The sequence below is a fragment of the Oncorhynchus nerka genome, unplaced genomic scaffold (genome assembly GCF_034236695.1).
Source record: "Oncorhynchus nerka isolate Pitt River unplaced genomic scaffold, Oner_Uvic_2.0 unplaced_scaffold_3544, whole genome shotgun sequence".
NCBI lineage: Eukaryota > Metazoa > Chordata > Actinopteri > Salmoniformes > Salmonidae > Oncorhynchus > Oncorhynchus nerka.
In genome coordinates, this window is record NW_027037751.1 from 7,787 (window position 1) to 22,195 (window position 14,409).

The following is a 14,409-nucleotide window of genomic DNA, read 5'->3' on the forward strand; positions in this document are numbered from 1 at the left end:
AGATAACATACAGTATCTAGTCTGATAAATGAACAAGCCTACAGTCTATAGCCAGATAACATACAGTATCTAGTCTGATAAATGAACAAGCCTACAGTCTATAGCCAGATAACATACAGTATCTAGTCTGATAAATGAACTAGTCTACAGTCTATAGCCAGATAACATACAGTATCTAGTCTGATAAATGAACTAGTCTACAGCCCTATAGCCAGATAACATACAGTATCTAGTCTGATAAATGAACTAGTCTACAGTCTATAGCCAGATAACATACAGTATCTAGTCTGATAAATGAACTAGTCTATAGCCAGATAACATACAGTATCTAGTCTGATAAATGAACTAGTCTACAGTCTATAGCCAGATAACATACAGTATCTAGTCTGATAAATTAACTAGTCTATAGCCAGATAACATACAGTATCTAGTCTGATAAATGAACTAGTCTATAGTCTACAGCCAGATAACATACAGTATCTAGTCTGATAAATGAACTAGTCTATAGCCAGATAACATACAGTATCTAGTCTGATAAATGAACTAGTCTACAGCCAGATAACATACAGTATCTAGTCTGATAAATGAACCAGTCTACAGTCTATAGCCAGATAACATACAGTATCTAGTCTGATAAATGAACCAGTCTATAGCCAGATAACATACAGTATCTAGTCTGATAAATGAACCAGTCTATAGTCAGATAACATACAGTATCTAGTCTGATAAATGAACTAGTCTATAGCCAGATAACATACAGTATCTAGTCTGATAAATGAACTAGTCTACAGTCTATAGCCAGATAACATGTTGTATCTAGTCTGATAAATGAACAAGCCTACAGTCTATAGCCAGATAACATACAGTATCTAGTCTGATAAATGAACTAGTCTACAGTCTATAGCCAGATAACATACAGTATCTAGTCTGATAAATGAACCAGTCTATAGCCAGATAACATACAGTATCTAGTCTGATAAATGAACTAGTCTATAGCCAGATAACATACAGTATCTAGTCTGATAAATGAACTAGTCTATAGCCAGATAACATACAGTATCTAGTCTGATAAATGAACTAGTCTATAGCCAGATAACATACAGTATCTAGTCTGATAAATGAACCAGTCTATAGCCTGATAACATGTTGTATCTAGTCTGATAAATGAACTAGTCTATAGCCAGATAACATACAGTATCTAGTCTGATAAATGAACCAGTCTATAGCCAGATAACATACAGTATCTAGTCTGATAAATGAACTAGTCTATAGCCAGATAACATACAGTATCTAGTCTGATAAATGAACTAGTCTATAGTCAGATAACATGTTGTATCTAGTCTGATAAATGAACTAGTCTATAGCCAGATAACATACAGTATCTAGTCTGATAAATGAACCAGTCTATAGCCAGATAACATACAGTATCTAGTCTGATAAATGAACTAGTCTATAGCCAGATAACATACAGTATCTAGTCTGATAAATGAACTAGTCTATAGCCAGATAACATACAGTATCTAGTCTGATAAATGAACTAGTCTATAGCCAGATAACATACAGTATCTAGTCTGATAAATGAACTAGTCTACAGCCAGATAACATACAGTATCTAGTCTGATAAATGAACCAGTCTACAGTCTATAGCCAGATAACATACAGTATCTAGTCTGATAAATGAACCAGTCTATAGCCAGATAACATACAGTATCTAGTCTGATAAATGAACCAGTCTATAGTCAGATAACATACAGTATCTAGTCTGATAAATGAACTAGTCTATAGCCAGATAACATACAGTATCTAGTCTGATAAATGAACTAGTCTACAGTCTATAGCCAGATAACATGTTGTATCTAGTCTGATAAATGAACAAGCCTACAGTCTATAGCCAGATAACATACAGTATCTAGTCTGATAAATGAACTAGTCTACAGTCTATAGCCAGATAACATACAGTATCTAGTCTGATAAATGAACCAGTCTATAGCCAGATAACATACAGTATCTAGTCTGATAAATGAACTAGTCTATAGCCAGATAACATACAGTATCTAGTCTGATAAATTAACTAGTCTACAGTCTATAGCCAGATAACATACAGTATCTAGTCTGATAAATGAACTAGTCTATAGCCAGATAACATACAGTATCTAGTCTGATAAATGAACCAGTCTATAGCCTGATAACATGTTGTATCTAGTCTGATAAATGAACTAGTCTATAGCCAGATAACATACAGTATCTAGTCTGATAAATGAACCAGTCTATAGCCAGATAACATACAGTATCTAGTCTGATAAATGAACTAGTCTATAGCCAGATAACATACAGTATCTAGTCTGATAAATGAACTAGTCTATAGTCAGATAACATACAGTATCTAGTCTGATAAATGAACCAGTCTATAGCCAGATAACATACAGTATCTAGTCTGATAAATGAACTAGTCTACAGTCTATAGCCAGATAACATACAGTATCTAGTCTGATAAATGAACTAGTCTACAGCCAGATAACATACAGTATCTAGTCTGCTAAATGAACAAGTCTACAGCCTATAGCCAGATAACATACAGTATCTAGTCTGATAAATTAACTAGTCTACAGTCTATAGCCAGATAACATACAGTATCTAGTCTGATAAATTAACTAGTCTACAGTCTATAGCCAGATAACATACAGTATCTAGTCTGATAAATGAACTAGTCTATAGCCAGATAACATACAGTATCTAGTCTGCTAAATGAACAAGTCTACAGCCTATAGCCAGATAACATACAGTATCTAGTCTGCTAAATGAACTAGTCTACAGTCTATAGCCAGATAACATACAGTATCTAGTCTGATAAATGAACTAGTCTACAGTCTATAGCCAGATAACATACAGTATCTAGTCTGATAAATTAACTAGTCTACAGTCTATAGCCAGATAACATACAGTATCTAGTCTGATAAATGAACTAGTCTACAGTCTATAGCCAGATAACATACAGTATCTAGTCTGATAAATGAACCAGTCTATAGCCAGATAACATACAGTATCTAGTCTGATAAATGAACCAGTCTATAGCCAGATAACATACAGTATCTAGTCTGATAAATGAACTAGTCTACAGTCTATAGTCAGATAACATACAGTATCTAGTCTGATAAATGAACTAGTCTACAGTCTATAGCCAGATAACATACAGTATCTAGTCTGATAAATGAACTAGTCTATAGCCAGATAACATACAGTATCTAGTCTGATAAATGAACCAGTCTACAGTCTATAGCCAGATAACATACAGTATCTAGTCTGATAACATACAGTATCTAGTCTGATAAATGAACTAGTCTACAGTCTATAGCCAGATAACATACAGTATCTAGTCTGATAAATGAACTAGTCTACAGCCCTATAGCCAGATAACATACAGTATCTAGTCTGATAAATGAACCAGTCTACAGCCCTATAGCCAGATAACATACAGTATCTAGTCTGATAAATGAACTAGTCTATAGCCAGATAACATACAGTATCTAGTCTGATAAATGAACTAGTCTACAGTCTATAGCCAGATAACATACAGTATCTAGTCTGATAAATGAACTAGTCTACAGCCCTATAGCCAGATAACATACAGTATCTAGTCTGATAAATGAACTAGTCTACAGTCTATAGCCAGATAACATACAGTATCTAGTCTGATAAATGAACTAGTCTACAGTCTATAGCCAGATAACATACAGTATCTAGTCTGATAAATGACCTAGTCTACAGTCTATAGCCAGATAACATACAGTATCTAGTCTGATAAATGAACCAGTCTATAGCCTGATAACATGTTGTATCTAGTCTGATAAATGAACTAGTCTACAGTCTATAGCCAGATAACATACAGTATCTAGTCTGATAAATGAACTAGTCTACAGTCTATAGTCAGATAACATACAGTATCTAGTCTGATAAATGAACAAACCTACAGTCTATAGCCAGATAACATACAGTATCTAGTCTGATAAATGAACTAGTCTATAGCCAGATAACATACAGTATCTAGTCTGATAAATGAACTAGTCTATAGCCAGATAACATACAGTATCTAGTCTGATAAATGAACAAACCTACAGTCTATAGCCAGATAACATACAGTATCTAGTCTGATAAATGAACTAGTCTACAGTCTATAGTCAGATAACATACAGTATCTAGTCTGATAAATGAACCAGTCTATAGTCTGATAACATACAGTATCTAGTCTGATAAATGAACTAGTCTATAGCCAGATAACATACAGTATCTAATCTGATAAATGAACTAGTCTACAGTCTATAGCCAGATAACATACAGTATCTAGTCTGATAAATGAACTAGTCTACAGTCTATAGCCAGATAACATACAGTATCTAGTCTGATAAATGAACTAGTCTACAGCCCTATAGCCAGATAACATACAGTATCTAGTCTGATAAATGAACCAGTCTATAGCCAGATAACATACAGTATCTAGTCTGATAAATGACCTAGTCTACAGCCCTATAGCCAGATAACATACAGTATCTAGTCTGATAAATGAACCAGTCTATAGCCAGATAACATACAGTATCTAGTCTGATAAATGAACCAGTCTATAGCCAGATAACATACAGTATCTAGTCTGATAAATGAACTAGTCTACAGTCTATAGTCAGATAACATACAGTATCTAGTCTGATAAATGAACTAGTCTACAGTCTATAGCCAGATAACATACAGTATCTAGTCTGATAAATGAACTAGTCTATAGCCAGATAACATACAGTATCTAGTCTGATAACATACAGTATCTAGTCTGATAAATGAACTAGTCTACAGTCTATAGCCAGATAACATACAGTATCTAGTCTGATAAATTAACTAGTCTACAGCCCTATAGCCAGATAACATACAGTATCTAGTCTGATAAATGAACCAGTCTACAGCCCTATAGCCAGATAACATACAGTATCTAGTCTGATAAATGACCTAGTCTACAGCCCTATAGCCAGATAACATACAGTATCTAGTCTGATAAATGAACTAGTCTACAGCCCTATAGCCAGATAACATACAGTATCTAGTCTGATAAATGAACCAGTCTACAGCCCTATAGCCAGATAACATACAGTATCTAGTCTGATAAATGAACTAGTCTATAGCCAGATAACATACAGTATCTAGTCTGATAAATGAACTAGTCTACAGTCTATAGCCAGATAACATACAGTATCTAGTCTGATAAATGAACTAGTCTACAGTCTATAGCCAGATAACATACAGTATCTAGTCTGATAAATGAACCAGTCTATAGCCTGATAACATGTTGTATCTAGTCTGATAAATGAACTAGTCTACAGTCTATAGCCAGATAACATACAGTATCTAGTCTGATAAATGAACTAGTCTACAGTCTATAGTCAGATAACATACAGTATCTAGTCTGATAAATGAACAAACCTACAGTCTATAGCCAGATAACATACAGTATCTAGTCTGATAAATGAACTAGTCTATAGCCAGATAACATACAGTATCTAGTCTGATAAATGAACTAGTCTATAGCCAGATAACATACAGTATCTAGTCTGATAAATGAACAAACCTACAGTCTATAGCCAGATAACATACAGTATCTAGTCTGATAAATGAACTAGTCTACAGTCTATAGTCAGATAACATACAGTATCTAGTCTGATAAATGAACCAGTCTATAGTCTGATAACATACAGTATCTAGTCTGATAAATGAACTAGTCTATAGCCAGATAACATACAGTATCTAATCTGATAAATGAACTAGTCTACAGTCTATAGCCAGATAACATACAGTATCTAGTCTGATAAATGAACTAGTCTACAGTCTATAGCCAGATAACATACAGTATCTAGTCTGATAAATGAACTAGTCTACAGCCCTATAGCCAGATAACATACAGTATCTAGTCTGATAAATGAACCAGTCTATAGCCAGATAACATACAGTATCTAGTCTGATAAATGAACCAGTCTATAGCCTGATAACATGTTGTATCTAGTCTGATAAATGAACTAGTCTACAGTCTATAGCCAGATAACATACAGTATCTAGTCTGATAAATGAACTAGTCTACAGTCTATAGTCAGATAACATACAGTATCTAGTCTGATAAATGAACAAACCTACAGTCTATAGCCAGATAACATACAGTATCTAGTCTGATAAATGAACTAGTCTATAGCCAGATAACATACAGTATCTAGTCTGATAAATGAACTAGTCTATAGCCAGATAACATACAGTATCTAGTCTGATAAATGAACAAACCTACAGTCTATAGCCAGATAACATACAGTATCTAGTCTGATAAATGAACTAGTCTACAGTCTATAGTCAGATAACATACAGTATCTAGTCTGATAAATGAACCAGTCTATAGTCTGATAACATACAGTATCTAGTCTGATAAATGAACCAGTCTATAGCCAGATAACATACAGTATCTAGTCTGATAAATGAACTAGTCTACAGTCTATAGCCAGATAACATACAGTATCTAGTCTGATAAATGAACCAGTCTATAGCCAGATAACATACAGTATCTAGTCTGATAAATGAACTAGTCTACAGCCCTATAGCCAGATAACATACAGTATCTAGTCTGATAAATGAACTAGTCTACAGTCAGATAACATACAGTATCTAGTCTGATAAATGAACTAGTCTACAGTCTATAGCCAGATAACATACAGTATCTAGTCTGATAAATGAACCAGTCTATAGTCAGATAACATACAGTATCTAGTCTGATAAATGACCTAGTCTACAGCCCTATAGCCAGATAACATACAGTATCTAGTCTGATAAATGAACTAGTCTACAGCCAGATAACATACAGTATCTAGTCTGATAAATGACCTAGTCTACAGCCCTATAGCCAGATAACATACAGTATCTAGTCTGATAAATGAACTAGTCTACAGCCCTATAGCCAGATAACATACAGTATCTAGTCTGATAAATGACCTAGTCTACAGCCCTATAGCCAGATAACATACAGTATCTAGTCTGATAAATGACCTAGTCTATAGTCAGATAACATACAGTATCTAGTCTGATAAATGACCTAGTCTACAGCCCTATAGCCAGATAACATACAGTATCTAGTCTGATAAATGAACCAGTCTATAGCCAGATAACATACAGTATCTAGTCTGATAAATGACCTAGTCTACAGCCCTATAGCCAGATAACATACAGTATCTAGTCTGATAAATGAACTAGTCTACAGCCCTATAGTCAGATAACATACAGTATCTAGTCTGATAAATGACCTAGTCTACAGCCCTATAGCCAGATAACATACAGTATCTAGTCTGATAAATGACCTAGTCTACAGCCCTATAGCCAGATAACATACAGTATCTAGTCTGATAAATGACCTAGTCTACAGCCCTATAGCCAGATAACATACAGTATCTAGTCTGATAAATGACCTAGTCTACAGCCCTATAGCCAGATAACATACAGTATCTAGTCTGATAAATGAACTAGTCTACAGCCCTATAGCCAGATAACATACAGTATCTAGTCTGATAAATGACCTAGTCTACAGCCCTATAGCCAGATAACATACAGTATCTAGTCTGATAAATGACCTAGTCTATAGTCAGATAACATACAGTATCTAGTCTGATAAATGACCTAGTCTACAGCCCTATAGCCAGATAACATACAGTATCTAGTCTGATAAATGAACCAGTCTATAGCCAGATAACATACAGTATCTAGTCTGATAAATGACCTAGTCTACAGCCCTATAGCCAGATAACATACAGTATCTAGTCTGATAAATGAACTAGTCTACAGCCCTATAGTCAGATAACATACAGTATCTAGTCTGATAAATGACCTAGTCTACAGCCCTATAGCCAGATAACATACAGTATCTAGTCTGATAAATGAACTAGTCTACAGCCCTATAGCCAGATAACATACAGTATCTAGTCTGATAAATGACCTAGTCTACAGTCTATAGCCAGATAACATACAGTATCTAGTCTGATAAATGACCTAGTCTACAGTCTATAGCCAGATAACATACAGTATCTAGTCTGATAAATGACCTAGTCTACAGCCCTATAGCCAGATAACATACAGTATCTAGTCTGATAAATGAACTAGTCTACAGCCCTATAGTCAGATAACATACAGTATCTAGTCTGATAAATGACCTAGTCTACAGCCCTATAGCCAGATAACATACAGTATCTAGTCTGATAAATGAACTAGTCTACAGCCCTATAGCCAGATAACATACAGTATCTAGTCTGATAAATGACCTAGTCTACAGTCTATAGCCAGATAACATACAGTATCTAGTCTGATAAATGACCTAGTCTACAGTCTATAGCCAGATAACATACAGTATCTAGTCTGATAAATGACCTAGTCTACAGCCCTATAGCCAGATAACATACAGTATCTAGTCTGATAAATGAACTAGTCTACAGCCCTATAGCCAGATAACATACAGTATCTAGTCTGATAAATGACCTAGTCTACAGCCCTATAGCCAGATAACATACAGTATCTAGTCTGATAAATGAACTAGTCTATAGTCAGATAACATACAGTATCTAGTCTGATCAATGACCTAGTCTACAGTCTATAGCCAGATAACATACAGTATCTAGTCTGATAACATACAGTATCTAGTCTGATAAATGAACTAGTCTATAGCCAGATAACATACAGTATCTAGTCTGATAAATGAACTAGTCTATAGTCAGATAACATACAGTATCTAGTCTGATAAATGAACTAGTCTATAGCCAGATAACATACAGTATCTAGTCTGATAAATGAACTAGTCTATAGTCAGATAACATACAGTATCTAGTCTGATAAATGAACTAGTCTATAGCCAGATAACATACAGTATCTAGTCTGATAAATGACCTAGTCTACAGCCCTATAGCCAGATAACATACAGTATCTAGTCTGATAAATGACCTAGTCTACAGCCCTATAGCCAGATAACATACAGTATCTAGTCTGATAAATGAACTAGTCTACAGCCCTATAGCCAGATAACATACAGTATCTAGTCTGATAAATGACCTAGTCTACAGCCCTATAGCCAGATAACATACAGTATCTAGTCTGATAAATGAACTAGTCTATAGTCAGATAACATACAGTATCTAGTCTGATCAATGACCTAGTCTACAGTCTATAGCCAGATAACATACAGTATCTAGTCTGATAACATACAGTATCTAGTCTGATAAATGAACTAGTCTATAGCCAGATAACATACAGTATCTAGTCTGATAAATGAACTAGTCTATAGTCAGATAACATACAGTATCTAGTCTGATAAATGAACTAGTCTATAGCCAGATAACATACAGTATCTAGTCTGATAAATGAACTAGTCTATAGTCAGATAACATACAGTATCTAGTCTGATAAATGAACTAGTCTATAGCCAGATAACATACAGTATCTAGTCTGATAAATGACCTAGTCTACAGCCCTATAGCCAGATAACATACAGTATCTAGTCTGATAAATGACCTAGTCTACAGCCCTATAGCCAGATAACATACAGTATCTAGTCTGATAAATGAACTAGTCTACAGTCTATAGCCAGATAACATAAAGTATCTAGTCTGATAAATGAACTAGTCTACAGCCCTATAGCCAGATAACATACAGTATCTAGTCTGATAAATGAACTAGTCTACAGTATCTAGTCTGATAACATACAGTATCTAGTCTGATAAATGACCTAGTCTACAGCCTATAGCCAGATAACATACAGTATCTAGTCTGATAAATGACCTAGTCTACAGCCCTATAGCCAGATAACATACAGTATCTAGTCTGATAAATGACCTAGTCTACAGCCCTATAGCCAGATAACATACAGTAGGCCAACTCATATTCTGTAGTTCTGAAATACGTTTTCTTCATATCATAATGTTTCTGACTAAAATATGTAATGGCTGTGTTGTGATGGTGTATATTAAATTGAATTATTCAACTTAAAAAAAAAAAACTGTAGATGTTCCAAAGGCATTAGCGGCTTGGATGCGTAGAGGCCTGGAGATGCTAAACATTTTATTTAACGATAAATTACTGTTAGACCGGCGTACTTTTGCATGACAATAACCTGCCGCCTTAATGTCATGACCTCCACAGCCCTAGAGGTTCATTAATAACCCGCTGCCTTAATGTCATGACCTCCACAGCCCTAGAGGTTCATTAATAACCTGCTGCCTTAATGTTATGACCCCTACAGCCCTAGAGGTTCATTAATAACCTGCTGCCTTAATGTCATGACCTCCACAGCCCTAGAGGTTCATTAATAACCCGCTGCCTTAATGTCATGACCTCCACAGCCCTAGAGGTTCATTAATAACCCGCTGCCTTAATGTCATGACCTCCACAGCCCTAGAGGTTCATTAATAACCTGCTGCCTTAATGTCATGTCCTCCACAGCCCTAGAGGTTCATTAATAACCTGCTGCCTTAATGTCATGACCTCCACAGCCCTAGAGGTTCATTAATAACCTGCTGCCTTAATGTCATGACCTCCACAGCCCTAGAGGTTCATTAATAACCTGCCGCCTTAATGTCATGACCTCCACAGCCCTAGAGGTTCATTAATAACCTGCCGCCTTAATGTCATGACCTCCACAGCCCTAGAGGTTCATTAATAACCTGCCGCCTTAATGTCATGACCTCCACAGCCCTAGAGGTTCATTAATAACCTGCCGCCTTAATGTCATGACCTCCACAGCCCTAGAGGTTCATTAATAACCTGCCGCCTTAATGTCATGACCTCCACAGCCTAGAGGTTCATTAATAACCTGCCGCCTTAATGTCATGACCTCCACAGCCCTAGAGGTTCATTAATAACCTGCCGCCTTAATGTCATGACCTCCACAGCCCTAGAGGTTCATTAATAACCTGCCGCCTTAATGTCATGACCTCCACAGCCCTAGAGGTTCATTAATAACCTGCCGCCTTAATGTCATGACCTCCACAGCCCTAGAGGTTCATTAATAACCTCTTAATGTCATGACCTCCACAGCCCTAGAGGTTCATTAATAACCTGCTGCCTTAATGTCATGACCCTACAGCCCTAGAGGTTCATTAATAACCTGCCGCCTTAATGTCATGACCTCCACAGCCCTAGAGGTTCATTAATAACCTGCCGCCTTAATGTCATGACCTCCACAGCCCTAGAGGTTCATTAATAACCTGCCGCCTTAATGTCATGACCTCCACAGCCCTAGAGGTTCATTAATAACCTGCCGCCTTAATGTCATGACCTCCACAGCCCTAGAGGTTCATTAATAACCTGCCGCCTTAATGTCATGACCTCCACAGCCCTAGAGGTTCATTAATAACCTGCCGCCTTAATGTCATGACCTCCACAGCCCTAGAGGTTCATTAATAACCTGCTGCCTTAATGTCATGACCTCCACAGCCCTAGAGGTTCATTAATAACCTGCTGCCTTAATGTTATGACCCCTACAGCCCTAGAGGTTCATTAATAACCTGCTGCCTTAATGTCATGACCTCCACAGCCCTAGAGGTTCATTAATAACCTGCTGCCTTAATGTTATGACCCCTACAGCCCTAGAGGTTCATTAATAACCTGCCGCCTTAATGTCATGACCTCCACAGCCCTAGAGGTTCATTAATAACCTGCCGCCTTAATGTCATGACCTCCACAGCCCTAGAGGTTCATTAATAACCTGCCGCCTTAATGTCATGACCTCCACAGCCCTAGAGGTTCATTAATAACCTGCTGCCTTAATGTCATGACCTCCACAGCCCTAGAGGTTCATTAATAACCTGCTGCCTTAATGTCATGACCTCCACAGCCCTAGAGGTTCATTAATAACCTGTGTGCTCTAAACTCCGTGGAGGAGTCGAGGTACTTGGCAAACTGCATCCCAACACTACCGCTGGCACAGAGCACTGTCCAAATGGCTGCGTAGTGATTGGTTTACCTACAATTAGCTAGGAGTTCTGTGTCTAAACACCTGATAGGTCAGCCTGAGAAAAAACCGTTCTGATAGGTCAGCCTGAGAAACAACCGTTCTGTTGTTCAGAGGTTAGCTTTCAAATGTCAACAAAGCGAGTCTATAGCTAGCTACTAGTTTTGTTTTGATGTTGTTGAGATTATGCCTCTCTAACCAAATAACCATGTAGCTAGAACCCAGACTGACTTTTCATCTATGCTAATTGACTGTCTCCATGTTGTTGTTCAGTCTTCAGAGTACAGAATCGAGGCAGACACCTTCGGAGAGCTGAAGGTGCCTGTTGACAAGTATTACGGGGCTCAGACAGTCCGATCCACCATGAACTTCAAGATCGGAGGACCGTCGGAGAGAATGCCAGTAAGTTCAGACTAGATGCTACTTCCATCTATCAAGGTGTAGCTTGAGCCCTGAGACACGGCTGTGGATCCCTATGGCTGTAGGTCACCCGTCCCGCCATGTCTCAGGGGGTCATTGTAGCTAGCTCGCTACAAATTGGACACACATCCTTGCAACAATTTCCTGTCCTATTTTCCCCCAGATTCAGATCAGACTAAAGGTTACTTCCTGTATCCAGCGTATCGTTGTGTATCAGTGAAATCATCGTCCTCACTAACTGTCTTCGGTGTCCCAACAGATCCAGGTGATCAAAGCCTTTGGGATTCTGAAGAGGGCCGCTGCAGAGGTCAACAAGGACTACGGACTGGACCCGAGGCTGGCTGATGCCATCGTGCAGGCTGCTGATGAGGTGCCTGATACAGGGGGAACAGCCACACCACTACAGGAGAGGGTCGCATGACAGACCAGCCTGGGTACCTGTCTAGTTCTAACACAGATTAGACTGGGTACCTGTCTACTAACACAGATTAGACTGGGTACCTGTCTACTAACACAGATTAGACTGGGTACCTGTCTACTAACACAGATCAGACTGGGTACCTGTCGACTAACACAGATTAGACTGGGTACCTGTCGACTAACACAGATTAGACTGGGTACCTGTCGACTAACACAGATTAGACTGGGTACCTGTCGACTAACACAGATTAGACTGGGTACCTGTCGACTAACACAGATTAGACTGGGTACCTGTCGACTAACACAGATTAGACTGGGTGCCTGTCGACTAACACAGATTAGACTGGGTACCTGTCGACTAACACAGATTAGACTGGGTACCTGTGAAGCTAACACAGATTAGACTGGTACCTGTCGACTAACACAGATTAGACTGGGTACCTGTCGACTAACACAGATTAGACTGGGTACCTGTCGACTAACACAGATTAGACTGGGTACCTGTCGGCTAACACAGATTAGACTGGGTACCTGTCGACTAACACAGATTAGACTGGGTACCTGTCGACTAACACAGATTAGACTGGGTACCTGTCGACTAACACAGATTAGACTGGGTACCTGTCGACTAACACAGATTAGACTGGGTACCTGTCGACTAACACAGATTAGACTGGGTACCTGTCGACTAACACAGATTAGACTGGGTACCTGTCGACTAACACAGATTAGACTGGGTACCTGTCGACTAACACAGATTAGACTGGGTACCTGTCGACTAACACAGATTAGACTGGGTACCTGTCGACTAACACAGATTAGACTGGGTACCTGTCTACTAACACAGATTAGACTGGGTACCTGTCTACTAACACAGATTAGACTGGGTACCTGTACTAACACAGATTAGACTGGGTACCTGTCGACTAACACAGATTAGACTGGGTACCTGTCGACTAACACAGATTAGACTGGGTACCTGTCGACTAACACAGATTAGACTGGGTACCTGTCGACTAACACAGATTCGACTGGGTACCTGTCGACTAACACAGATTCGACTGGGTACCTGTCGACTAACACAGATTCGACTGGGTACCTGTCGACTAACACAGATTCGACTGGGTACCTGTCGACTAACACAGATTCGACTGGGTACCTGTCGACTAACACAGATTCGACTGGGTACCTGTCGACTAACACAGATTCGACTGGGTACCTGTCGACTAACACAGATTCGACTGGGTACCTGTCGACTAACACAGATTCGACTGGGTACCTGTCGACTAACACAGATTAGACTGGGTACCTGTCGACTAACACAGATTAGACTGGGTACCTGTCTACTAACACAGATTAGGTCTTGGTACCGGTCTTGGCCTTGGTACCGGTCTTGGTACCGGTCTTGGCCTTGGTACCGGCCTTGGTACTGGTCTTACCGGCCTTGGTACTGGTCTTGGTACAATACTGAACAATTTAAATTTAATTACCTAGACATGTCCAGGCATTTGACCTCTGGTCTGATGTCCATGTTCCTTGGATCAGGCATGTTGGCCTCTCTGGTCTGATGT

General features: G+C 38.5%; 1 protein-coding gene across 1 annotated transcript; it reads left to right on the forward strand.

The window, feature by feature from the left end:
- The first annotated feature begins 11,950 nt into the window (after nucleotides 1-11,950).
- On the forward strand, nucleotides 11,951-12,854 carry LOC135566735 (fumarate hydratase, mitochondrial-like). The gene is made up of 2 exons (XM_065014357.1): nucleotides 11,951-12,400; nucleotides 12,678-12,854. The coding sequence occupies exons 1-2, from the start codon at nucleotides 12,239-12,241 to the stop codon at nucleotides 12,837-12,839; spliced, it is 324 nt and encodes a 107-aa protein (XP_064870429.1). The 5' UTR covers nucleotides 11,951-12,238; the 3' UTR covers nucleotides 12,840-12,854.
- The last annotated feature ends 1,555 nt before the right edge of the window (nucleotides 12,855-14,409 follow it).

Excerpts from the sequence above, each read along its gene's own strand:
- LOC135566735 (XM_065014357.1), top strand. The coding sequence starts at position 12,239 with ATGCTAATTGACTGTCTCCATGTTGTTGTTCAGTCTTCAGAGTACAGA. Across the intron at positions 12,401-12,677 it reads GACCGTCGGAGAGAATGCCA|ATCCAGGTGATCAAAGCCTT; the intron begins GTAAGTTCAGAC and ends GTGTCCCAACAG.